The sequence below is a fragment of the Crocodylus siamensis genome, chromosome 5 (assembly GCF_052110815.1).
Source record: "Crocodylus siamensis isolate JL-2025a chromosome 5, ASM5211081v1, whole genome shotgun sequence".
NCBI lineage: Eukaryota > Metazoa > Chordata > Crocodylia > Crocodylidae > Crocodylus > Crocodylus siamensis.
The window spans coordinates 97,353,465-97,380,189 of record NC_143399.1 but is presented as its reverse complement, the minus strand read 5'-3'; the positions used below and the strand labels follow the sequence as shown (position 1 = coordinate 97,380,189).

Sequence of the window (26,725 nt, the reverse complement as noted above, 5' to 3'; positions counted from 1 at the left end):
ACCTTTTGTTGCTAGCTGTGGGTAGATCCGCAGAGCTACTCGGGCTGGACTCAACACAGCTGACTGAAGCATTAACACAGCGATCAATGATACTCAGGGGAGAAGAAATCTTAACACCTCTCAGTATACAACAGGTAAGGACAAATCTCTTGGAATACAGTTCAGCAAAGAGCAATATTACCTTTGACTCCTGTAAAAACCACATAAATCAATTGAAGTAAAGGATTATGCTGAATCGCTAACTCCTCAATTTAAGTACAGGAATTTGACATTCAAAAGCAACAGGCAGTACAGTATAAGAAAGATGAAATCCCTGGTTGCCAAAGATCTTGATTTTCCAGCGGTGTTTCATTAACCCTGTACCATTTGTAGAGTCCAGTAAACTTTGGGGCTGGAGTCCAGGTGAACAGATCCCAGAGCAGGATCAAGGCATAAGTTAGGACATCAGCAACAGAAGTAGGAAAAGGGGCAAGAACAGTTTTACCCAGCATATTTTCTGTAACCTAGTTGTGTTCCCCTCCTCACCTAGACATGTTAGTCCCTTGCTTGGGTACTCTATTTCTCTTACAGCTTATGGCATTTTTGGTTCATAACTCTTAACATTCTCTAATAGAATCCAGTCTGTTCTCCAAGCTTTTTAGGGTGAGTGTTGAGAAGAGAGACTGAGAGAAGGAGAATAAGGAAGCATAGCATGCAGGGTCATGAAGTATGTTTCTTCTATTGGGAGTAGGAGGAAGGGGAGCAGGGTGATATGTTTAGCACAGAGAGGGCGTTCAGGTTTACCAGGAGATTTTAAACCAGCATAAATGAGACGCTGCCTGCATGATTGTTGTGAGCGGTGTTGCAGAAATCCATAGTGCTGACAGTATTTAATATTTTGGGGGGACCGTGTACCTTAATTCCCATTAGTACCTTCTTCCGTGAATAGCCCAATTGGTTTCAGTATGGCTACTTAAGGAGAGACAAAACTCCATGATGCAGAACTCAATGAGGATAAGAATCTCTCTTTCCAGTTTTTAGAAATCCCTTCATATTGGCATCCAGTAATCCTTGGGAGAGCTGGTAGCATTCCCTGTACTTGTTTTTCTGCTATTTTCTGTAGCTTTTAGCTTTGTCAGTTTGAAACCATTAGGGCTCAAGAGGAGGACTGCTATCAATAGATTGGATCCATCTAACTAAAACTGGAGAGAGCCTCTTCGGGTATCATCCAGCCAACTTCATAAAAAGGGCTTTAAACTATGTCCCATGGGGAATAGTGAACAAAACCCATGGGGAATGGTGAACAACAGAGCAAACAATCCACAGGGGAAAGCACTGGAAGAAGTAGTTCATCTCTGGGATAGGGCTTGAAGACCTCAGGACAGCAAGCAATAAAAAATGGAGATAAGTGGGCCAACATTCATGTTATACCGTATATCGTGTATAGAAGTACAAGAAGTATGGAGAGCAAATAAAATGAGCAAACAGCCTATGAAAGAACTATGATCTCTCTGGAATATTAACCTTGAGAGGACTACATTTTGATTTGGAAGGACAGATTTGGAAGAACAAGTCATAGAATCATAGAAGTAGGGTCAGAAGGGACCTTGTAGATCTTCAAGTCTGACCCCCTGCCTAGGCAGGAGAAAAAACTGGGCTCAAATAATCCCAGCTAGGTAGACATCAAGCCTCCTCTTAAAGACCCCCAGGTCAGAGACACATTTGTTCCCTAGTTCAGGAGGAAGAAAATAGCAGATCAGAATGGGTTTGGGTAAAGATAAAAGGTGAAAGATACAGCACTGATAAGCCTTCACCTTTTGTTGGGATTTACTATACACCACAAAATCAAGGAGATGTAGTGGATGAGGTACTCTTCAAGAAAGTGTCAAAATTATCCGGGAGTTATGAGATGGTACTTCAATTTTCTGGACATCTGCTGGAAGAACATTACAGCCAAATGTAAAATGTTGAGCCAGTTTCTAACTTGCATGGAGGAAAACTTTGTTTCTGAAGGCTGAGGGTACAAACTAGAGGATCATGTGTGTTGGATCTTGTCTAGATCAATGGTGAAGTATTGGTGGAAGATGTGAAGGTGACGGGAAACTTGGGAGGAAGCAATCACAATATGATAGAATTCAAAATCCTGAGGTGAGGAAATCGTGAGATCAGCGGAACTAAGATGCTAGATTTCAGCCAACTCAAGGGATTGATAGGCATGGTGCCACGGGAAGAATAAAGAAGCCCAGGAGGGCTGGAAGCTTCGAAAGGGCACTGGATTGGCTTCCTGAGAAACTGTTCTGACATGATGGAAGCACAACAAGAATGGTAAGACACTGATACAGCTACATAAGGTGGTTCTAGGAAATCTCAATGCAAAAAGGACAGCATGCAATATGAGCAATGGAAAAATGGGTGGGTCACCATGGAAGCGTATCAGAAAATAGGAAATGCCTTCAGGGGCAAAATCAGGAAGGCAAAGATAAAAAATGAGCTACACCAGGCAAATGAGATTAAAGATAGAAATAAGTTCTGTAAGTATGTTGGCTAGAAAACAGAGACCAAGAAGGCTATGGGTCTGCTCTCAAATAGCCAGCGCAATTTTTCAACAGGAGATGCATAGAAGATGGAGCTACTCAACAGCTACTTTGCCTCAGTCTTCACAAAATTTAGGCTGCAGCTATGCACCTAATTAGAATTATTTGCATAAGGAAGGGCAGAAGTTGAGGGAGGAGATAACAAAAGAGATAACAGTTAAAAGACAGACAAAAGATAAGTCAGAGAGTTTTTGATATGTCTGAATGAATTCAAGTCAATAGGGTCTAATGAACTTCATCCCATGGTACTGAAGGAACTGACAGAGATCTCTGAGCCCTTGACAATAATATTAATGAAGAAGTGGAAGATGGGCAAGGTACCAGAGGACTGGAAAAAAAGGCAAAAGGAAGACCCAGGGAACTACAGCCTATAGCATCAACTCAATACCCATGAAGTTACTGGAGTATATCCTAAGGAAGGCTATTTGCAAGCATCTGAAGGAGGAAAGTCTGATCACAAGAAGTCGGCGTGGATTTACAAAAAAAACCAAATTGTGCCAAACAAACTTGGTCTCTTTCTTTGATAGCACAACTGCTTGGGTAGATGAAGGGAAATCTGTGGACATAAGATATCTGGACTTCAGCAGGACTTTTGACAAGGTCCCACATGACCACAGGACATTAAATTAGAGAAGTGTGGGCTGGACAAAACTACTATAAGGTGAATAGACAACTGGCTCAGAAGCTGTGAGAATGGTTAGAGGTTTCAAGTGGAGTCTCACAGGAACCTGTGCTGGGGCTGGTGCTGTTCAGCATGTTTATTAATTATTTGTATGCTGGAATTGAGAGCTTCCTGAGTAAACTTTCAGATGACACAAATGGGAAGGACTGCAAACACTGGAAGACAGAAACACCATTCAGAAGGACCTTCACAAATTGGAAAGCGGGTCTGGAGCTAACAGGTTGGAGTTCAGTGTTGGTCAGCTCAAGGTTCTACATCTCAGAAAGAATCAAAAAATGGGTAACATTTGACTGAATGGCAGCACTGTGGGGAAGGATCTGGGGCTCTTGGTAGATCAGACTCGGTACAAGTCTGCAGTGCACTGTAGCTGCACAAAAGGTGGATGTGGTTTTAGGATGCATCAATACAAATGTTCAGTGCAAGACATAGGAGGTGATATTTGGCACTGGTTGGGCCTCATTTAGAGTATTGTGTGTAGTTTTGATCTCCACATTTTAAAAAGGACACGGAGAAGTTAGAGGGGGTCCAGAAGCAGGTGACAAGAATGATAAAGGGCTTGGAAGGCAAGTCATACGAGGAGAGGTTGATGGAGCATGTTCAGTTTGTAGAAAAGGGGCTTAAGAGGGGATATGATAGCCGTCTTCAGATATCTGAAGGACTGCCATAAAGAAGAAGGTAAACACCTTTTCTCTCTTGCTGTAGAGCGTAGTATGCGGACCAGTAGCTGAAGTTGCAGGGAAGTGGGCTTAGACTGGATAGCAGGAAACACTTCTTTACTATTAGAAGAGTGAAGCAGTGGTATATACTGTCTAGGGAAGTTGTAGAATCTCTGTCACTAGAGGTATTCAAGAAGATGAGCATTGGTCAGGGATGATCTAGGAGTTGCATCTATGTTACTTTGTGAGTATTTCCCATACTTCTGGGTTTTGCTGGTTGCCACATGGGGCCAGGACAGAAATGCTGCTGCTGCTGCTATATCAGGTGTGGGCAAAATGTGGCTTGGGGGCCGTATGTGGCCTGCCAGGCCATTCTATCTGGCCTGCAGGGCCTCTAAAAATTTTAGAAAATTAATATTAATCTGCCCTGGGCTGCCTGTCATGTGGCCCTCGATGGCTTGCCAAAACTCAGAAAGCAGCCCTCTGCCCAAATAATGGCCCACCCCTGTGCTATATGTTGAGAGTGGGGCAGGCATCATCTTGCTCAGAACACTGGGGATTTTGACTTGGTTGTAACAATGTACCTTTTGGGACTTAAATACTGCTGTTCCTGGCTTAGAGGGTCTTTCCCCTCCCCTCAGGATCAGACTAATTGCCATATATGGGGTCAGCAAGGAATTTTACCCCAGGGTCAGGTAGGTAAGGACTATGTGGGGTTTTGCCTTCCTTTGTAGCGAGGGGAGTGGCCCCTTTCTTGAATCTCTTAAGCATATTTTAACAGCCTTTGCAGCAGCAGGACTGTGGCTGCTGTGGTCCCTGTGATTTACCTCTGGCAGTTTAGGGTATTATATCTTGTGGCTGTGTCAGGGGTAACTGTGTAGTTTTTGCTAGGTAGTTTAGACAGTGGATTTGGTTAGGATGGTTTGGATAGGGATGATCCTGCCTCAGGCAGGGGTTGAACTAGATGATCTCTGGAGGGTCCCTTCCAGCCCTACTTTTCTGCAATTCTGTTAAATTTCTCAAGCTGAAGTTTCCTGTCGACTTTGGGCAGAATTTGTAGAAAGTTTTACCAAAAAGAGTTCGGCAGTTTCCAGGAATGAGAGGAGTGGGAAACAGATGTATTTGCAAACCATAGGAGCCAAATTAAGGTAGCAAAACTGACATTTAATTCTGACATTTCCAAACTCATGAGTGTGCAATCTTATCTTGTATTTAATGTAAATATTTAATTGTAACTAGTCATAACAGGGCTCTTGGTCACTATTAATTTAATTGTACTCCTTAAAATATACCTGGAGATGTGTGTTGTACTTTGCCTTATACTGACATGCACTTGTTTCTGATAACAGGTAATATGTATATTTTTTTTCTCCAATGCAGGCAATAGATAGCAGAGACTCTATGGCTATGGCACTTTATTCCCAATGTTTTGCTTGGGTTATTAAAAAAATCAACAGCAGAATTAGAGGCAAAGATGACTTCAAGTCCATTGGAATTTTAGATATATTTGGATTCGAAAACTTCGAGGTTGGTTCCAAAAGATTGTTATGAAAATTATTCTAATTTTTGTGTTTCTTTTAATGTTCCACAAATCAGACAGAACAGGATTATTAAATACTTTGTGCCTTTTAAAAATCAGTTTATCATTTACTAAACACATTGCTTTGGAAGTATTTACCTTTTAATGTGTGTGTTCTTCTAGGTTAATCGTTTTGAGCAGTTCAGTATTAACTATGCAAATGAAAAGCTTCAAGAATATTTCAACAAGCACATTTTTTCTTTGGAGCAACTGGAATACAGCAGGTAAGAACAGCAACCTGAGCTTGAAAGGAACCTAAGAGCAGTTAAATACCAAAATCCTATTGAAATTCAATGGGATTTGGGTGCCTTTCTCCTTTAGGTACCTATATCTGCATATTCATTAAAGCAAATTGATTCACTTTGAGTTGCCTGATAGGCATAACAAAAAATTCATTTGTAATTATAAACCTGATGGTTCCCTCTTTGCTTATCCTAGAGAAGGACTGATCTGGGAAGATATTGACTGGACCGACAATGGAGAGTGCTTGGACCTTATTGAAAAGGTAATGCAGTTTTTGAAATTTTACTGTGCATGAAGAAATGACCATGTTGATTCATATTTCCATTTCTTGCAACAAGAGCACTGCTTTTTGTCAGTAGGTATTTTAAAGAAACGTATAGTCAGCAAGAAGCCTGTCTTTTTATATATAAATATTGATCTTTAGTACAGCAGTTTTCACACTTGTTCCATATTGTGCATCACCTCAAAATCAGTGTATTTTCATGGGTACATAATCCTGCTCCTGGTTTCTTTGTATTACTGGCAGTTCATTTATAGAGTTGCATATATATAGTTTTATGTCATCAAGAGAGACAGGCTGGAAATAATTTTACTTTGCTTTTTTTTGGTTACAGGCTCTTTTTGATATTACTGTAGTACTATTATTTACAACCGCATTATGGTATGATGGCATGTATTATGAGCATGTATGTGCTCATTCCCACTGAGGCTGAGACTTCATTGAGCTAAATACAAGACAATCCATGCTCTGAAAAACTTTTAATTTAAATAAACAAGGGAGCTAAATGGTTGGAAGAAGAGGATAAAGACGTACAAGCAGAGTAAACTTCGCAATAGACCCACTTGATCTACTTGAGTTAATTTAGGGACAGGGTTATATTTTATATCTTGCGCTTTCCCTGAATGCCAAACATTACGTTTGTGTATCTGTGCAGACCTGAGGAAGGGTGCTTTGGGCTCAGAACTTGTCTACTATCTGTATCAGCTATGCCAGGGGTGTTCAACTTCCAGCCCACAGGCCAGATGTGGTCCAAAAACATGGCAGATGGGGATCAGTGGCTATTAATACGACCACCCCTACCCCCTGCCAAACCCCATATCCCAATCCTTGCACAGCCAGTCATAGCCAAGCTACTCCCTCTTCCCCTTCAGGGCCAGGCTGTGCCTTCCCTTTCTACCCGACGTTCTGGATCAGGGCCTGGCCGTGCTCTCTTCCCCCCTTGGGATTGGGTTGGGGCCTGGCCATGCCCCTTCCCCCGCAGAGCTGAGCCACACCCCCTCTTTGCAGGGATGCATTGGAGCCTAGCCAGACCATCCCCTTCACATTCCAAGGGGTCAGGTCAAGGTCCTTTCCCCTGCAGGGCTGTGTTGGAGCTGTCCTGCTGTCCACCCCCCTCTGCACAGCCAGATGGTATCCACTGTGCCTGCACAGGCTACGTTCAGCCTGCTGCCCATCCAGCCCACCCAGCAAAAAGGTTGGGCACCACTGAGCTACGCGGTTAGTCCGATAAGAAATCATCAAAACCCCTTGATTTCCTAGACCACCACTGCTACAACTACATTCCAGCCCTACAGTGACATACCTGCACAGCTGTTTGCAGGTGGTGTTGGTAGTAAGAGAGAGCAGTGTTAGTTGAAACACATTCCATTGAACTAGTAATTCAAGAGCTGCTGCCCCAGCTTGAACAGTGATTCCCTTTGTGGCATAAGGTAAATTACTTAACCTCCATGTTCTCTAGAACCAGTGCTACCTGTCTACTTCCCCAGAGCATTGTAATAGTGAGGGTACGTACCATTTGAATGTGGTTGCTCCAGAAAGACTCTAGAAGGCCTAATGGAGTCCTAGTACAGGGTGCAGCTATCAGGAGCTGACTGTGTATGACAGGAGCAGCTCTGGGGCCCATTTGGAAGCATCTCCAACCTCGGATTGAAATCCTTTGTACCCATAGGCCCACTGTAATTCTTAGTTCCCACAGGAGTGGGACTCTTGCCCCACTCCAGAAATAATTCATTTAACAGGTGGAAGGTAAATCCCCTTCCTCTAAACAAGAGCTAGAACTCAAAGTGCTCACTTCTGCAACAGCTGCCATTTGGAAACAGCACAGGGGATATAGAATCCTTTTTTTTATAATGACTTTGCAGTTTCCTCTAAGGGTTTTTATAACTATTGATTTCTTTATTTCTATCTTGATGCATCCTATTTGACAACAACCTCAGGAAGATGTTCACATAGAAGGGACTTTTTTGAGACGGAGAAAAGATCGATGCAAGCAATCAATGGACTAATTCATCTTTTTTTCTCTTTTCATTGATCAAGAAACTTGGTCTGCTAGCGCTTACCAATGAAGAGAGCCATTTTCCTCAAGCTACAGACTCCACCTTGTTGGGGAAGCTACATGCCCAGCATTCTGTATGTAAAACTTTGCTGATTCATTTACTGTACCATTGCTTCTGTGGAAGTTCATGATTCGTATCTTATTTCCATAATATTTATTTTAAGTATTGAGTTTGTCCTACTCCTGCAGAAGTTACTTGCCAAGGCATTTGCTTCTGTGGGGATATGATAAAGTTTGTCATCTGAAACTATACTGTCCTTTAACAGTGTGGGTAAGGAGTTTTGCATATGTCTAGATTGCTGCATAGAAAGGTTCTGCAATAGGCCAGATTTTAATCTCAGTTACACTAATGGAAATCTGAGATAATTATGTTGATTTAACCAGAGTTCTTCTGGGTTTACATTGATGTGACATGTTGGAATGTCCATCCCCCAGTTGTCTTTTCCTGCCTATTGCAGGGGGACTGAACACAATGATTTACAATGTCCCTTCCAGCCCCTAACAATCTATGAATCTATTAATCCATTTGCCATATTCACCACCTTTATTCTGGAACCTAGAATTAGTGCAAGAGCCCCTTTTATACAAGCATATGGCAAATCCCTGATCTGACAAAAGCAGTTTGAGACTGACCCTTCTCACCTACTGTACTTGTACCTGATGATTTAGTTTTCGTGTAATGTGTTTCTATGTACCCTAAATCCACAGTTACAGTGTTTGAAGTAACTCTAGACTGGCAGTCCTATTACCAGTCTATATTTGGTAGTGGGGGAGGGTGTTAAATTTGTGCGTTATATTATTCCAAGTCCCCTCACCCTCTTCTAACTAGTCTTACTCTTTTTTCTCCCCAATTAGAACAATCCTTTTTATGTGAAACCAAGAGTTGCTGTTCACAACTTTGGAGTGAAGCATTATGCTGGGGAGGTAATTATCTTTTCTTTTTTCATTTGCTGACATGCTTTCAAATAGTGTTTCAGCATCAGTTTAATTTTACCCTAAGTCCATTCACAAATTAAATTAAATTAAGTTTTCTGTTCCCTCCCTTCTCTTTACAGTACTGCCTTTGTGAGGGGTGCATGATGACTGGGATTTTTATTTGAGCCTATTCCATGTGGGTTTTTTTTAAATAGGTCCAGTATGACGTCAGAGGGTTCTTAGAGAAGAACAGAGATACTTTCAGAGACGATCTTCTGAACTTGCTACGTGAAAGCAGGTCTGTAGGTGTGGCTTCCCAAGTGTCCTGATTTCAGCTAGCATTGCAGACAATAAGAGCTAGACCATATCAGACTGTTAGTGAGAAGTGAACAGCAAGCAAATGGCATTAAATAACCATCTCTTGAATATAATTCCTAATATGGTCCTGCTTCTTGCCTTGGCCAGATTCAAATGCCCTCCCTCATGTTGCAGTGTATCTTATTCCTGAAGATTTCAGTGGGGGTTTTGTAGAAACAAGGTGCTAAGCTAACATGAGGAAGGCCATTAGAATCTGACCCATGATATATTGCATCCTCAAGACACTTGACTGAATGTGAGAGTGTGTGCATTTTAATGCATCGCATATGGCAGCTGATTCTGCATTCCTTAAACTCTCATGGTCTGCTTCTCCCAATTTTAGCTGTAGTTTTGTGTGCACAGAAATTAAAGGCAAGGCCTGGGACCTGAGGCCTTGAGAGGTTTGTTCAATTTGTGTAGGAAGTCTGTGATAGAGCAGGGAATTGAACTCAGGTTTCCTTAGTCCTGGCTACTGGACCATCTTTTCTCACAAAGGATTTATGCTGCTCACAAAACCTTGGGCACGTTATGAAGGTAACTCATTTAATAAATATATAATTGTCTGCATGGGTGGTTCTCTTTTCTTGTGAGGCCTCAGTGACATTTCTGTCAGTTGACATGTCCAGGTAATTGTGATTTAATGCTGTAGGGCCTCATTGTCCTTCCACTTAACACCAGTGGAAGGATCAAGCGGATCTAGTCCATTTCAGGCAATGGTTATGTCTAAAAGTGGTGAGAGTATAGCAGGCTGGTAGTGTACATACACCATACAGAACTAGATTCTGAAGTTTCATTCCCATTCATGGTTATGTCCCATCATTAAGCAAAACAAATGTGAAGTGTTATTTCTGAGTCTTTATGCAAGTGTAGCCATTATTAAGGTCAAATTAGAGTTTTGGCTGAGAATGTATGACAGTGAAATGTTCAGTTTTTCTTTCTTGGTCCCACAGTTTGCATAGTTGAGGGTATGGGGGAAATAAGCAAGATTTTTTTTTTTAAAGGGCATCACTTGTAATGTGATGAAGTAGTGGTTTTTCCCAAAAAATGTTTTAAAGATCCTTCCTGTCCCATTTCAGACTTGATTTCATCTATGATCTGTTTGAACACGTGTCAAGTCGCAACAACCAAGACACGCTTAAATGTGGAAGCAAGCACCGGAGACCCACTGTCAGTTTACAGTTCAAGGTTTGTTAAGTCTGCTGTGCTCTGTCAGTGGGTGAGACGCAATGTATTACCACTAGTCCACAAAAATGTGGAGCAGTTAGGCTGGAGATAGGGAGGTGGAGGAGGATTTAAAGCTGTACTTGGCGCTGAAAAATTTCCAAACCAAAATGTTGCTCCCTCTTATGTGAAGCTGTGGTAACTTATCATCCAATCAGCTCTGCCGATATTGGGAAGAAGCAAAGCTTTCTGCCATCCCCTTCCAGGAACTCCTGCTGCTCTTAGTTAGTTTATTTATAGTTTTGACTTTAAAGACCTTTCCATGGTTTTGCCCTACCTTACCATATTTACTCGATTCTAAGATGAGGCATTTTCCCTATTTAACGTGTGGGGAAAATAGCCCTTCATCTTAGAATTGTATACCAGGGTGAGGGAGGGGGGAGGTAGCTGGTGTGGCTTGGGCTGCAGCTCCTACCTGGGGGTTTGGGCCATAACTACTGCCTGCCTGCCTCCCCTTCCCCTGCTCTGTACCCCACCCTGCCCCCATGCAGGCTCTGCTCCCCTGCCTGCCCCTATCCCTCCCTCCCTTACTTTTTGCTGAATGCTGGCAGGCTCTATGAATGTTGCAGCCCAGGGCACTGAGCACTGCCCCAGCGCAGCCCTGTGCAGCCTGTACAGGTGCTATGGGGACTGGGCTGAAGCCACGGTCAGTGCCCTAGGCTATAATGAGGATGGAACCTGTCAGTGGTCAGCAGAGCAGGGGCTGGCAGGGAAGAAAAAGAACAGAAGGTGGAGAAAAGGGGGAACACAAGCTTGGGGGATGGGGGGAGGGAGGCACACAGGGGATATATGTGGTTGAAGGGCAGGTGCAAGTAGGAGACAAACTGTTTGATCGTCCCACATCACTTGCTTTCCGATTGCCTGACCCCCTGCAGCAGCAGGAAAGATAAATCAATATTTAGATACTGTACATAGAAATGTATAAATTTTCCATGGAGAGAATCTAATTAGTGGGGGTTGCCTTAAATTCAGGGTCATCTTAGATTAAAGTAAATGCGGTATTTCATTAGATTCTTATCTCTTGTACCATTTCTTGTTCACTTTATTCAGTTTACTCTGTTCCTTCAGTCTCATTCTTCAAAGAGCAAATGCATAATCCAAAAGCAGCTGTTAAAGTGACCTAAGGCCCTGAAATTATGCTTGTACCCTGGAAAAAAGCAAGCACCAAATCCCGTGTTAAAAAGTTACTCTGCATCCAAACACAAGGGTTGGAAAAACATTTTACATTTCTGTGAGGTGTTTACAATGCAGCTATTGAAAATGCTTTGGGCTGAAATTTAGCATAAAAGTGGGTTTGAAAAGGGAGAGAGACGGAGAGAGAGAATTGTGTGACCAGGACAGAGTCAAACCCACTAGGGATGCTAAAAATGAAAGCCTGCTCTGGCTGTTGTTCACTGCATTGAAATGCACATTGAAATGCTCCTATAAAAAAGAATTCTGTGTTTACCCTTTATGGTTAACACTTGTAGCACACTCCAAACTGCATAAAGAAGTGAAACTAAAGAAATGGCTGGGACCCCTGACTCATACCCAGTGCCTCCTCATAGTGATGGAGTGCCCTGAGATGCAATGGCAAATCCTCCCCACTCCTCTTGTTAGCCTTTTGGAGAGTGACAGGCCTACATATTGTTCCAGTGCAATCAATTATACCTGTGCAAAGCAAATGGTAGATGTTGCCATACAGAAACGGCAGTGTTGTACACTTTTCACATGAGTGTAAATGTCTCTATAAGGGTGAGAAGAAATGGAGAATAAAGTTGTCTTCTTTCTCCATCAGGTCATGATTTGTTTCAGAGCCTAGAATGTAAAGAAATTAAACTAGGAAAGGCACCCATCCCATTTTAATATTATAAAAGCCTAAGTCTGTCTGTCTGTCCACCCATAACATTTTATTTGCACTCTGATTGGCTAACAGAAACAGTCAGAGTGCTCCAAGTGTGGGGAGTACTTCACCGAGGACCGGACATAGGGTGGGGGAGTGCTGGCCTCAACTCCCCAACCACACTCCCTGCAAGAGGCAGAACAGCAGCAGCATGGGGAGTTAGGTGATGGCACTCCATCCCAGCAACCTTCTTCCCCCCCACTCCGCCCTGATATTTCTTGATTGGCAGTTGGCTAGTTTAGCTTAGCTATTGATGTATTTGTCTTGTTGGTAACAGTGTGGATTCAGAATGCTCTTGGAGGGGGTTGGGGGTGGTTAACCCCGTGAGGTGTGGGATGAACATTTTCACATGCTGTAGACTGGAGTGGGTGGGGGATCTGAGGATGCCCAGCACTGTCATGAGGCCTGACCGCCTACATCCAGAACTGCCTGTGAAAATGGAATATATCACCTTCCTGTCTTTGGTCAGGTGCCCTTGCTTTCCCAACTACGTTGACAAAGTGATTACTGTGAGCACCAGGCTCCATTGTTAGAAACCAGGAGAATTAGCCAACTTGTCCATAAATACAGTGTTCACACCAGTTCTGCCTAAGTCAAGCTATTATTTTTTTCCTAAGAGGTAAATATTTAGTTTTGCAGCCACAAGATTTTGCCCTTCCTGTATAACATTTGCTGTTTGATTCTTTGCCCTCTTTGTTCTTTAGCAAGCAATGCCTCACCAGCCACACTGAGAGTATTGTTCCAGTTTCAAGTAATTCCCTCCCCCATCCTGGTAATGGATTTGTACAAGCAACTCATTTCAGTACTGCTTTAACCACTTCATATTGTAATTGGTGAGATGGCAGTATGAGCTAAAGTGGGACCTCAATTATCCAAATGGAACGTGCAGACACAAAATGAAGATTGACTGAGTTAGGATTTTGCATGTAAATAATGCATGTGAACAAAGGGGTTAGGATGTCCCTTACAACCTAGTTGGTGAGGGATTCTGATAATGATATTTTGCTCTATACTCTGCTGTTTTGTACAACCAGAATTCTCTTACTGCTGAAGAGAAAATAGTTTGTGTTTTGTCTTGTTTCCACTGAGCACTGTAAACGTGCTGCTTTTGTTGCTAGGGCTGTTATGGGAATGTTATTAAATGGAGAAAAGGGTTTCAGCTACATGGTAGATTTGATGATATCATAGCTGCCACCTTTCAGTAAAAGATATATTTTTGTTAAAAGAACGAAATTTGCAAGGCAATTTTTGTTCATTCTTTTTAAATGTCCAGTTCTCATATTCAGCCCAATATTTGATTTTTAATATATATCTTAAGAACTTTTAAAAATGTTTGGAAGCTTCTGCTCTCTTACTGACTAAGTATCTGTTCTATAAGTGTCAAGCAGGTCCAAGGAGGTGATACTCCCCCTCTATGCAGCACTGGTCAGGCCGCAGTTGGAGTACTGCATCCATTTCTGAGCACTGCACTTCAAGAGGGATGTGGACAACATGAAGAGGGTCCAGAGGAGGGCCACTTGCATGATCAGGGGGCAGCAGGGCAGGCCTTACGAGGAGAGGCTGCAGGACCTGAACCTGTTCAGCCTCCACAAGAGAAGGCTGAGAGGGGATCTAGTGGCCTGTTACAAACTAGTCAGAGGGGACCAGCAGGCATTGGGGGAGTCCCTGTTCCCCCAAGCACTACCAGGAGTCACTAGAAATAACGGTGACAAGCTAGCAGAGGGTAGATTCAGATTAGACATCCCAGGAGGTGCTACTTCACTGTCAAGGCGGCTAGGATCTAGAACCAATTTCCAAGCAAAGTGGTGCTGGTTCCTACCCTGAGAGTCTTTAAGACAAAGCTAGACAATCATGTTGCTGGGGTCGTTTCCTGCCATGGCAGGGGGTTGGACTTGATGATCTGCTCAGGTCCCTTCCGACCTTACTAACTATGAAACTATAAGGGAGAAATTGACTGACTCTATGGAAAAAGAGCAAAGCTGGCTAGACATTACATTCTTTTAATGTACAGAGTAGGAAAACTGGGGGATCACTGGGGACAGAATATTTTTGTTAATTTTTCCTTGGTTAAACTATTACCTGGGTCTCTGAGATTGCATTAGGGTTTCTATGGGCAAAGCAATCTGCTTACATGATCTGCTGACATAGATCATGATACAGGGTTGATCCAACACTTAAATCAATGGTTTAGACTCGAGGTAGGTCTTCAAGAAGAGGTTAGATAGGTATCTGGCTGGGGTCATCTGAACCCAGCACACTTTCCTGCCTATGTAGGAGGTCGGACTTCATGATCTATTGAGGTCCCTTTCGACCCTAACATCTATGAATCCCTTGAAAGATTTGAGAGACAGTTTGGAAAATGCCAGCTCTGAGTTTTCTTTCTCTTTTTTCCAACTACAGAAAAGTAATAGAATATTTTTTCTGTTGCAGATTACTTAGAAAGAACACAATAGTTCACAATGTTTTTAACATTTTGGATGCCCATTTGAAAACTCTGGGTTTATTTTGTGAATTATGTTTGCAGACCTAACAGTGCTAATGTATGGTACCCCCTGGCACAAGAAAGAATCTTAAATCGGTCTTGTTGAGAACTCACTGCCTTAAGTGGTATTTGTAGCCATGGTCTTTCAATTTAATGATGTCCCTTCAGAAAAGATTTTCTTTATGATAAGTGAGTTTTGTTACACTAAAGAAGTGGTGACACTTTGCACCCTGTATGTAAAGACTGCACAACTTCCTTATTCTACAAGTTTCCTGCCCGCTTCCCTTTTTAAGTGATCACTTTCATTTACTCACTACAGTTAAGAAAAAGTTGTTTTACTGGTATTTTGTTTAGTTTCTATTTGCCTCTTTTCCAGAGGTCTGGAAGAGCATTTTGTGCTCAAAAGCTGGCCTCAACTACATAGTTATTCATACAGACTTGTTAGTATGAACACTTCTCTTGTGGGAAAGCGTACTGTGCTGTTGTAATTTCCAATATGTACCGCTAGGTGTTGCTAAAGGTAGTGCCTGCAAGGAAGAGCTCTGAAGCATGGAGTAGAAGAAAAAGTCCTTTTGTAAAGTACTGTCTTACCTTTGTTTCAGGAATCGCTGCATTCTTTGATGGCAACATTAAGCTCTTCGAATCCTTTCTTTGTTCGATGCATCAAGCCCAACATGCAGAAGGTAAGACTTTAAATTGTTTCTGACTTCTGAGAACCCCTTAGGCCTAAATTGCCATTGCTTTGCATGGTTACTTGCATCTATCCAGGTCAGCATTGTAACATTTTGCACTGACTTTGCAAATGATTCCACAAGTGGGCAGGCACTCTGGAAATCTCCCTTGTTCTGCTGCTCTTGTGTCTGGGTTTGTTTTTCATGACGGTGTTTCATGGGCACTATGCACTATTGGTTATGTGAAACACAGTTGAAAAAACTGCTTAAAAGCCTGACCAAAAACCTTCCAAAGGTGGAGCACAGTAGTACATTTTTCATTTGGGGATTCTATGATGATTTTCCAGGTGGGAAAGTACTTAATGAAGATGGCTACTTATACAAGTACAATTTTTAGCAGTAGTGTTTATTTGTTTTTACTACTTCACAATTCAGTAATTTTGTATTTTTTCCTATTCTCTGCTACTTAATATTTATAACACATCTATATAACACAACCGGTCAGATCATGCTTATGTTGTAAGGCACTGAAATATTTAAGACTGGTTATAAGTCAGTTTCAAAGCAGTTAATCACCGCATAGACCTGTGAATACACCTAGGGCCAGTGGAAGGCAAGTACGAGGCAGGCTTTGTGGTACTATGAGGTCACAAAGCAAATAAAAAGCCACTGATCCAGCTGACATTCAGGCTGATAGTGCTGATCTGGTCCTGATATTACCAAATGGTCCCTTTTTTGAGTCTATCAATGAAGATGGCTTCTTTTTGCTGAAAATGCAACAAGAAGAGATGTTAACAAATGTAAAGTATTCACAAGCTTGTTTATAGCTGTAAGGGATGACCTTTTTGGCAGGTCTGCCACACATCAGATTGGCATCCTCACTAAGGGCAACTCTGATCCCCTTCCCCTGCCTGACCTGTTGTTCAGCTTTCCACTCTTTGCCCAACCTGCTGCTTTGCTTTATACTTTCTGCCTAATTTGCCACTGTTTCTGGTTTCTCCCCAGTCAGTTTACCATGTGCCACACACAGAGACTGCCCGTGCTACTTGTGGAACTCATACTGCAGGTTGCTCTCCCCTGGTTTATAGCTTGTAGGTTGAAATATGCATTCTTCGTGAAGCATGTAAAGTTTTATTTTTAACTTTTTGTGAGGCATCTGCCAGGGTGTTTGATTCAGGGGAGCAAAAAAGCATCGGCAGTTAGTCTCATTTTCAGTCCAGGCTATAGTGCAGCCCCCAAACCTTGTAAATGTCTGTAGCTGCTATCTGCTTTTTATTTTATCTTTGAGTGGAAAATGTTGCCCTAAATTGTGGTGTTTTGGGTAATGTTCTGTGAGGCAGGCTATGTGGTATCTTGGCACTGGTATTTAGGGGTTTTGAACATCATTAAGGAGACAGGTAGTGGGGCCTTCTTGTGTAAGGGCGGAGAGGAGTGTGTTAGGGTCAGAATGACTCACCTGCTTATATTCTCTTGCAGCTGAGAGACACGCACATCAGAAGTGCAGGGCCCGGCTAACTCGGGAATGAAGCAAGGATTGGTCACTCCTTGCATTATGTTGTCGTTTGCATCACACATACATCATCCTGGTATTTGCCAGAATGGCAACTAACCCTTCCTGCTCAGAATCCTTAATTTCATGATACCACCCTAACCAGCAGCCATTGCTTCCTACATAGCCCTTTCCACTTCCAATACTCTCCCCTCAGACTTCCCAAATTCAGGGAAAATACAGTGCAATACTAATCTTTTCATATCTACTATAAATAAAACTGCTCACAAAAATCAGCAACTGTAAAGCCTCTGGCTTGAGAGTTGGAACTGATGTTACAGCAAGAAATTGCAGCTAGGTGTAGGATTGTGTGTGAGAACAGCAAATGACTACTTTCAACACGTTAGCATAATCCTGCGCAGAGTATGTGTTCCCTGACTTTTTGCTTGATTTACGCTGATTGTCGTTTAAGACAGGTAATATAAGGTGACTTCATTGAACAAGAAGTCCTGAGGAACTAAACTGATATCTTGGTAAAAGAGATGGGAGTCAGCCGTGTACTAACCCTCACCACCAAGTAGGTAAAAGGTTTAATGTAAAATGTGAGGGGCAGAAAACAAACACTTCTGACTATTGCAATTTCCTTTCAAAAATTAATATTGGGAGTCTTTGTTTAAGTTTAATCCATTTTACTCTGGGTTCCACCAACTTCACTGAGTCTTACTGTAGCTTATGAATTATTTCTGAAGTATTGGGAAATGAGACTAAAAATCTTCAGGTTATATTTAAAGTGCTGATTTACTAAAAGAAGTAGATTAATACATCACTAATCAGGGCTTTTTATATATGGTTCTTGAGGTTGCAGACCTCAGAGAGACAGGAGAAGGAAATGTATGTGGAGTTCTGTACATGTTCTGTTGTCGCTTTTCCTCACACCTCCTTTAGACTTTGTAGGGTGAATGACAGTGAAATTTAACAATATTGAACTTGATTTTAGTGTAATTTACATTGTGTTTACATCAATGCAATTCCAGTGAAGCCCAGGGAGTTGTTCCTGATGCACACTGTTCTAAAGACTCGGATCTGGACCTACAACCAAGTTTAACCTGGGAGTTATTAATGGAAATCATCAGGTTTACTTTGGAATTGACATTTTATTAATTTTAAAAAGCAGCTTTTAAAAAAAGACCTAACCCTTGAATACTAGCTCTGACCTATTGTTTGACTGCTTCAGAAGTGAATTGAATCCTTTGTAGCTTGTCCTGTCATATGACTTCCCTTTGTTTGTACCAACAAAATTAACATGATTTTTATTTACTGAGAAGGGTGTGTCAATTTGTATAACTCAGAGCCAACTTTAAGAGAGAAATAGCTTTGTGATTGCATTACCTGGGATCTGGTGACATGTACATGACTCAGTCTTGTAGGGTCTGATATGGAGATAAGAGTACACAAGCAATTCAGAATAGTTGTTAAGACAGAGGAATGAGAACTGGAAAAAGCAAGAACTTGAATGACTTTAGCTGTACTTGTCATGCTGTAAATAGGTAGTGTGCCTGTCCCTGCTTTTTATTGCAGGTAACCAAATAGAGCAGTAACAGCCAGCTAGCATTTCATTTTTTAAAAATGATGTAATTTAGCATGGCAGAGTTGCCAGATTAAAAATGATGGGAAAGGAGACAGGTTTTGTGCTGCATTTTGAGAGATTGTATTGAGGAAAGAAGAGACAACTGGAGACGGTATAACAGCAAAAAAGATGTTTTGCTAGCCCAGTTACAGCCCTTTTTATTTAGTACAGGCAAGCAATGCCCATCAGTAAAAGAAGGCTTTTTAATTCCAGAAGGCAAGTAAACAGGGGTAGGAAAACACTCAAACATTTGAGTTCTTTACCAATAGGAATCAGACAAATTGGAGACAAAATTCTAAGTTTTGAAAAGCAGAGAGATATGACGGGCAGTCCTTTACCTACTGCCTTGGATATTGTAGTGAAGCAGAGCTGGAATCATTTGCAGCTGTTACTGGATTTCTATTGGATTAAAAATATGAATTTTTGAAATGTTACAGAAGCTGGCAAAAAAAACACATTCTAAGGCATTCCTATAGCAGAACAAGATCTGCTGTTATTTGAGCAACTGTCTTAAGGAAGCACACTGAGTATATGACCTCTTGTCATTTCAGCCAACAGTTCTGAGCCCCATGTCTGCTGGAATCAATGTTTAGAACGGTCCAGCCTCCACAAAACTCTGCTCTCTGTATCTTAGCATGTGCAGAATGCTGCCACCTTCCTTCATGCTCATACAGAGAACCAAGGCCCCAACATCCTTGCTCTTATACAGTCGCTTTGGCCCCTCAGTACCATCAAGATCTAGTTCAAAATTGCCCCTCTCTGGGCTCTGTTAAAGTCAATAAGAGCTTTACAAATGGCTTCAGGTGGGTAACAGTTTTACACTTCCTTTTAAAATCATCCACTGACTTTTATCTTAATTCACCGTATCACAGCTGACACCCCTGTGTGCCCCACTGTAACCATAGAACTCAATTCTGTGAAGCATTTGGGGAGACTTTTATAATGAAGACATGAGACAAAATAAATTTGTCTGGTAAAATTTAAAGGGATGAGGAAAGGAGAGAGAGAGAGAGAGAGAGACCAATTGAAACCACATAATTAAGAACAACTTGTAGCTCAAAATGTAAGCTAGCAGAATAGAATCATCAATAGATTCCATGAGGCTCAGAACTCCTGTAATCACAGCCAGTATTCATACTGGGAAAACCAACAGTAAAGCAATTTGATTACCAACCAAATTCTCAGGGACAGAGCCAGAGAAGGAGATCAAGGTATGGCCCTAGGCACTTCCAGTCTCCTTTGAAGCAAAGGACCGCTAAATAGCCTTAGTGGAGTTGTCAACAGCATGTCCGCTAGTGTGAGGTAGTAGACAAATCTGTTGTACACAGCGGCTGCTTTAAAAACTATCTTCATAAAATAGCTCTGAAACATTAAAAATATGATTAATATTCAGTATTCTTAGGCAAAGGAGTCAGATCATCCTCTTGGGCTCAGTGACCTGACTGTGGAATGTTATTTTTTTTAGCTGGGTCTCCGTCTGACCCTTAATGCTGCCACCAAGCTATCTGACTTGCTTTAAGCTTATAATTTTTAAATATTTTTCATACTGACTGAGAGAGCCTGATAATCATAAAATTATATCAGTGGTACCTGAGGCTATTCAGGAATATTTAAGCTTAAGTGCCCAGATTGAAATGCAGCTAAATTAGCACAGCCCAAAGAGGCAACCATGAAAAACCGTTGGTCTCTCTGTGGATCAAAATAATCTTTCTCCAGTGGTAGACCTGAAAAGGTTATGCAATAATTTCAGGAATACAGCATGTGATGTGGGAAAGCAAGACCAAGTCACTCTCACATTACAGTGAGCAAAACCTTTCTCTGGCTATGTTCACCTGGTAGCTAAATAGTGAACTAGTAGAGACTCAGGCTGGAAGATTCAATTCATAGATTGTAGGGGGCTGGAAGGGACCTTGCAAGATCATCGGGTCCAGCCCCCCTGCACTAGGCAGGAAAGACAACTGGGGTCAGGTGACCCCAGCGAGGTGACCGTCCAGTCTCCTCTTGAAGATTTCCAGGAGGGATTTTATTCCACAGTCTGGACACCTTGAAGAAGTTTCCCAGCGTTAAACCTTAAATGGTCTTCCAGGAGTTTGTGGCCATTACTCCTGGTTTTCCCCCCCAAGGGTGCCCTGGTGAACAGTTGTTCACCGAGCCCATGATGTGTTCCTCCGATGTAGTGGTAAGCTGATAGATATACTGGGTTTCACAGGAAAAATTACTCCACGCCAGCGCACACGTTAAATGTAATGGGGAAAGCTGTGGGTACTAAGATATTGTTTTCCAGTTATTTCAGATTTGCAAAGCTTTGTCATGTCAGTGCTGAGTGTTAACAGGTTAAAAAAAAAAAAAAAAGTAAAATAAAATATAAAAATCATCTTGATCTCTGAAAAGTGGTGTTAGTGGTGGTATCATCCTTTCAGGTTGTTCTCCTTAAAAAAAAAATGTGGGGGGGTGGGAATAATCATTTATGAATTAAGGGAACAGGAATCCCTAGGAATCTGTTTGGGAGGTGTGGGAGCATTGGGTGACTAGAGGATGTTTAGATTTTCCAGTGTCCACATAGATACCTGGTAAGATGCATATATCAAACCTGTTTTTGTCACTGTAAGATTGTTTTCTCTATGGTGCTTTTGTTTTCAATAATTTCCTTAGAAGGCTTGTTGATTACTGGATTCCAGTAGCATTGCTCCAAGAGGACATCAAGTCCTGAACCTAAGTCAGGCCCAGTGAGGTAATCACAGTTAGCACCATGGACTGGTCAGAGGAGGAAAGATGTGATTTTCCACCCTGAATTAATGTTGAAGGCCTGAGGAGAGCAGGCACACTTGAAGCCCATGAGGGATCAGAAGTGGTACATTTAGTCAGGGAACTGCAACACCATGTTGCCCTCTTTCTGACATAGTACAAGTGTGATTTCTGGGTTTGAAAGCAGAACAGGTTTGGCTACTGAGTGGGCTTGTGTTCTGAAAAGTGGAACCAAACAATTTTGCCCTGTTTCATGAGGATGCTGTGTAGCTCTTCCATAGCCTGCTCTTCTCTTCATGAGAGTGTATTATCTGGATTCCCTGTAGAAACTATTTCAACAGACCCAGATAGTTTTAGGATGATGTTGCTGTTAATGAATACCAAATGCCTGTACAGCTGTACCCTCACAGTAGGAGCAATCCAGCATACACCAGTCTGGGTAACATATAACAACAGCCAGGTAAACTCACTGTCTTGAAGGATAAGTCAACAATTTCCTAAAATTTCAGCCTGTTTACCCAGCTTTACATCCTCTGCAACAAGTGAACTGAGGCAAGTGCAAGATGTTTATTCTTTTAAGTCATCCACTTGCTCATAAGGCCTTATTGTTCTTCATCAGAAAAGCAATCATAAGGTGTGGCAGCCTGCCCAGCTGATGTGCTGCTTGACTCAGTTACCTGGATCCGGAGGTCTTGCATTTTGCAGGATTGTGCAATTTCAAAATCATAAACTGTGAGGTGTGTCTATGTGTGCCTTGCCCTTGTATGCTGCTCGAGGACCTAAGCTATTAACTGCCCTAGGGAGATCAGGGAAGTGGGAGATGACTGACAGCAGAACAGCTCTGATGCCTCTGTTGTAGTCTTATGGATGCAGCTTATGTGGCCCAACTGCCCTCAACCATGGCAGGTAGACACAATAACAGTGGGATCTGTGTTGTGCTTGGGGTGCTCAGTCCCTTCATAATAGCCAGAAGTAACGTCCCCTTTCCCTCTGCCCCCCCAGCTTGCAGTGCAGCTTGTAGCTGCTCTGCTGCAGGAGGGATAGAAAAAATTCAGTGCTATCTCTCTTAAACATAGGTACCTTGAGGTGAAGTAGTCCCCACCCCTCTTCCATCCAGAAGGTACTTGAAGGAGTGTTGGCCAACAGCCTTGCTTCTCTTTCTTACAAACCATTGAGGTTGGATTTCTGAAGAGGGGTGGCTTACTTATGTTTAGAATTGATGCAAGTGCATTTTACAGAGGTCAGCAATGACATTTTAATGCTCAGGACCAGGAGGTGGTTGGGCAAGGGGCACTATATAGGCTAAACTCCATTTCCAGTCTATTCTGCAACATGTATATGCACAATTTGTCAAGTTCCCAAATTAGTTTGCATTGAGAATGACAGCCCAAAATTGATAGGAGTCTCTTTCAAATAAGGAGAGATTCTGTTCTGAAACTTCTGTTAAAAAAATGTTACAGTTCAGGAGGGGAATAGAAAGAGGGGCCTGAGCAAGCAAATGTCCAGATTACATATAACCCTTGGCAGAAGTTTTGAGGGAGGATAAACCACAGGTTATGTGGCCAGCTGCCAAGGGCAGACATTTATTGCATAGTAGAGTCTCTTTGAACCAGTATGTATGATATTTATGATGCAAGGGAACTTTGGTTGTTAGGGTAAGCTATTTTATGGGTAGCTGAGAGCTTTGTCTTGTCTGGTTTTTTTAGGTCCCTGTTCTGTTAGAAAATGCCCATCAGGCACTGGAATAGTTTCATGGTTGGTAGGGTTGGAAGGGACCTGAGCTATGGGAGAGTCCCTGTTCCCTTGATCATCAAGTCTGACCCCCTGCCATGGGCAGGAAAGAATGCTGGGATCAAATCACCCTGGCTAGGTGTCTGTCTATCTAGCCTTCTTTTGAAGACCCTCCAGGGTAGGAACGAGCACCACTTCTTCACTTGGAAGTTGGTTCCAGATCCTAGCCACCCTGGCTGTGAAGTAGTGCCTCCTGATATCTAGCCTGAATCTACTCTCGGTCAATTTATGGCTGCCATTCCTCATTACTCCCGGTAGTGCTCGAGGGAACAAGGACTCTCCCGTAGCCTGCTAGTCCCCCTTGGCCAGTTAGTAGATGGTCACCAGATCCCCTCTTGGCCTTCTCTTGTGGAGGCTGAACAGGTGCAGGTCCCGCAGCTTCTGCTCATAGGGCCTGCCTTGCTGCCCTCTGATCATGCGAGTCGCCCTCCTCTGGACCCTCTCAGTGCTGTCTGCATCCCTCCTGAAGTGTGGCACCCAGAACTGGACGCAGTACTCCAACTGCGGCCTGACGAGTGTCACATAGAGGGGATGGATCACCTCCTTGGACCTGTTCGTGATGCATCTGTGGATGCAAGACAAGGTGCGGTTAGCCTTCCTGACACCCCTCCTTCCCCCAGCCTTTGGCAGCGCATATTCATTTTGGAATCAATAATGACATCAAGATCCTTTTCTGCCTCTGTACTGACTAGAAGGAAGTTCCCCAGCCAGGTATGCTGCTGGTTCTTCCTCCCCAGGTGCATTACCTTGCACTTGTCAGTATTGAATCCCATCCTGTTCTCATCTCCCATCCCTGGAACCTGTTTAGATCTAGTTGCAGCCTGTCCCTTTCCTCCAGTGTGCCCACTTGTCTCCACATTTTAGTGTCATCCGCAAATTTGAACAATGTGAACCTTGTCCAAGTCATTGATGAAGATGTTGAACAATGCGGGCTCGAGGACCGAGCCCTGGGGAACCAACCCCACTGCCCATATCCATCCAGGTCAAAAAAGACTCATCCACCCCCACTCTGGGTGCGGCCCTCCAGGAAATTTGCGACCCATCTTAGGCATTGATGCCACAGTTGCATAATTTCTTAAGGCGAATAAACCTGGATAGATTAAATAAACAACATGATACTTGGTTAATCTATTTTTGTTCTTGGATGTGTTCTCACTGCTGTTTATGTGGCTGTGTGAAGTTGATGTGCAGTCCCAAGAGCTGATCACATGTGGGATCTTTGCCCTATGCAAAATCCTGGCCCAGGGTTTGACTTCTCTTCCTTTGCAGATACCAGATCTGAATTTGCAAACATTTTCTTGCAAACGCATGCATCCAAAAGTGTACATTCTTACAAGGCCATTCTCTGTCCTCAGCAATAACAGTCTCAACAAAAAAAATCCCACTGTATCGCTAGATGCCAACTTAAATTCAAATCCTGTTTACCATGTAGTCGTGGTAACTGCTCAAAGAAGATATGCATGGCCCCATGATAAATAGCCATCGTTAAAGCTCCAGAAGCACAAAAGAAAGGCAGAGCCTTGTGCTCTAGCAAAAGCTTTATGTTTATAACTCCCTGGCTAAAGTATGTATAAAGTGTTTTGCACAGTTTATCTTTTAAAATCTAAGAATGCATTGGCTTTAAAACATATTTACATTCTTGATGCTTATAAAGTGAAATTAGCTTGTTCAGGAGTATCTGCAGTGATTATTGTTGAGCCAGCTTTTGCTAGGCATGACTTCCTTTGAGTAGCAGGAGGAATTAATTAAACAAGCACAGTCAAATATATCACATGAAAGACTTGAAATACCAGCGAGCTGAAGAAAGCCCTGTTGTGTATGTCAGTGTGTATGTGCCTAGCTGTGCCTGCTACAGATGCAGCCTTTCACAGTGGACAAAAACTGAGAGGGTGGAAAAAGCCTTAAAGGTAGGGGTTTGTTTCATCTGAGTTTTTTTAAGTTTTTATTTTGTATGCTGGAGTCTCGGTGGACTGGGAGAGAACAGATAAGTTGCTGGAATTTGCCCTTGCAGACTATATTAGAAATGTTTCTAGCTTTACAGTTTCTTTTAAAGAGGGTGAGTGCTGAGTCAGTTTTTAAATAACTATCTGTATTACTGCTCTAGTCATATTTGTGAATGCCAGAAGAATGCTTATACAGCCAAGCAAACTGCTTTGGCAAAATATTCCCTTTGTGGCTTAAAGGGGTGGTCGGTAAGAAAAAGGAGAATAAATGAAAACATAGTTTTAACTTGAGCTTTAGGTATGTAACAGGTTGAGGAGGACTGTGCTGTAGCGAAGCTTTGTGTTTTGTGCAGAAATCTTTTTTTTTTTCTTATTAAGCCCATTCATTGCATAGTTTAGCAAAAATAGATATGCACCTAATGATCAATTAACCCTGTCAAGTTTGGAACCTTATTGTTCATTGGTCTGTAAGACCAGTTTGTGTTTTTGCTTTTATTGCAGTGTGGTCTGAAAAAGGCAGTCCAGGTGGGGAGGGAATGGAAAGTATTAAAGTTGCACTCCTTGTCTCATGAACACACAAATCTAAATTATTTTGTATCTCCTCTTAGAGGGACTTGAGGAGGTGTATTTTTATCAAGTACCCACTGTCCCCATCACAGAAATCCAGGCAAAGCCACTTGTATGTGTGAAAGAGAAGTAATCTTTTAACAGGAAAGCAAAAAGTGAGGATTCTGTGTACTACCTGCAAAAAAGCTTAAGGTAGAAAAGCACCTACAAACTTGTTCTACAAAGTGGCTGCCTTAAATTCCCATCACCAGCCCAGAAAAGCAGTACAGTGTGATGAAATGCCTGTGAAGTTGGGAAGCAGAAGTGTTCACAACTTCTAAATCTCACTTGACTACTGACATGTCAGAGAAAAAGATATATGTCAGTAAGTATCCACCATACTTGAGCAGTGGCAGTAATCCTGGTTTATATGTATCCAGGGGTGTCATGAGAATTAGTCAATGCATGTACAGTGGTGTGGCAGTATAAAAGGCAAAATCAGATTATTTTTAGTAAATCATTGTAAAAGTTTAGTATGAGATATTTCTTTTGCTCAGACTAGTTAATCAGCTATGTTTAGACATTTGTTGGGTTTTTTTGCATTTGTTCATTCTCTGATTTATGGAGTCTGAGTACCTGGTAGCATTGCAGTAAGGGAAATTCTAATATTATAAAAGCCTAAGTCTGTCTGTCTGTAATGCTTTATTTGAACTCTGATTGGCTGGTGGAAACAGCCAATCAGAGTGCTCCAAGTGTGGGGGAGCGCCACCAGGATTCCAAAGCCAGGCTGAGAACCAGACAGAGGGTGGGGGAGCTAAGACCACTCCACTCCCTGCAAAAGGCAGAACAGCAGCAGCATGGGGCATTAGGTGGCGGCACTCCATCCCAGCCCCCTTCCACTGGCGCTGCCCCCCCGCCCCGTCATTCTTGATGGGCAATTGGCTAGTAAAAATATAACCCTTTAGATTTTTTTCTAGTTTAGCTTGG

The 26,725-nt window shown here is 42.3% G+C and overlaps 1 protein-coding gene across 1 annotated transcript in view; it reads left to right on the top strand.

The window, feature by feature from the left end:
• The window catches only part of MYO10 (myosin X), a 98,594-nt gene that overhangs the window by 7,925 nt on the left and 63,944 nt on the right, over positions 1-26,725 (top strand). Inside the window, exons 5-13 of the mRNA XM_090049903.1 lie at positions 16-134; positions 5,292-5,438; positions 5,614-5,714; positions 5,929-5,995; positions 8,051-8,143; positions 8,925-8,993; positions 9,200-9,282; positions 10,418-10,526; positions 15,529-15,609. Of these exons, the coding sequence (XP_089906029.1) occupies positions 16-134; positions 5,292-5,438; positions 5,614-5,714; positions 5,929-5,995; positions 8,051-8,143; positions 8,925-8,993; positions 9,200-9,282; positions 10,418-10,526; positions 15,529-15,609 (869 nt within the window). The remainder of the gene's footprint in view (positions 1-15; positions 135-5,291; positions 5,439-5,613; positions 5,715-5,928; positions 5,996-8,050; positions 8,144-8,924; positions 8,994-9,199; positions 9,283-10,417; positions 10,527-15,528; positions 15,610-26,725) is intronic.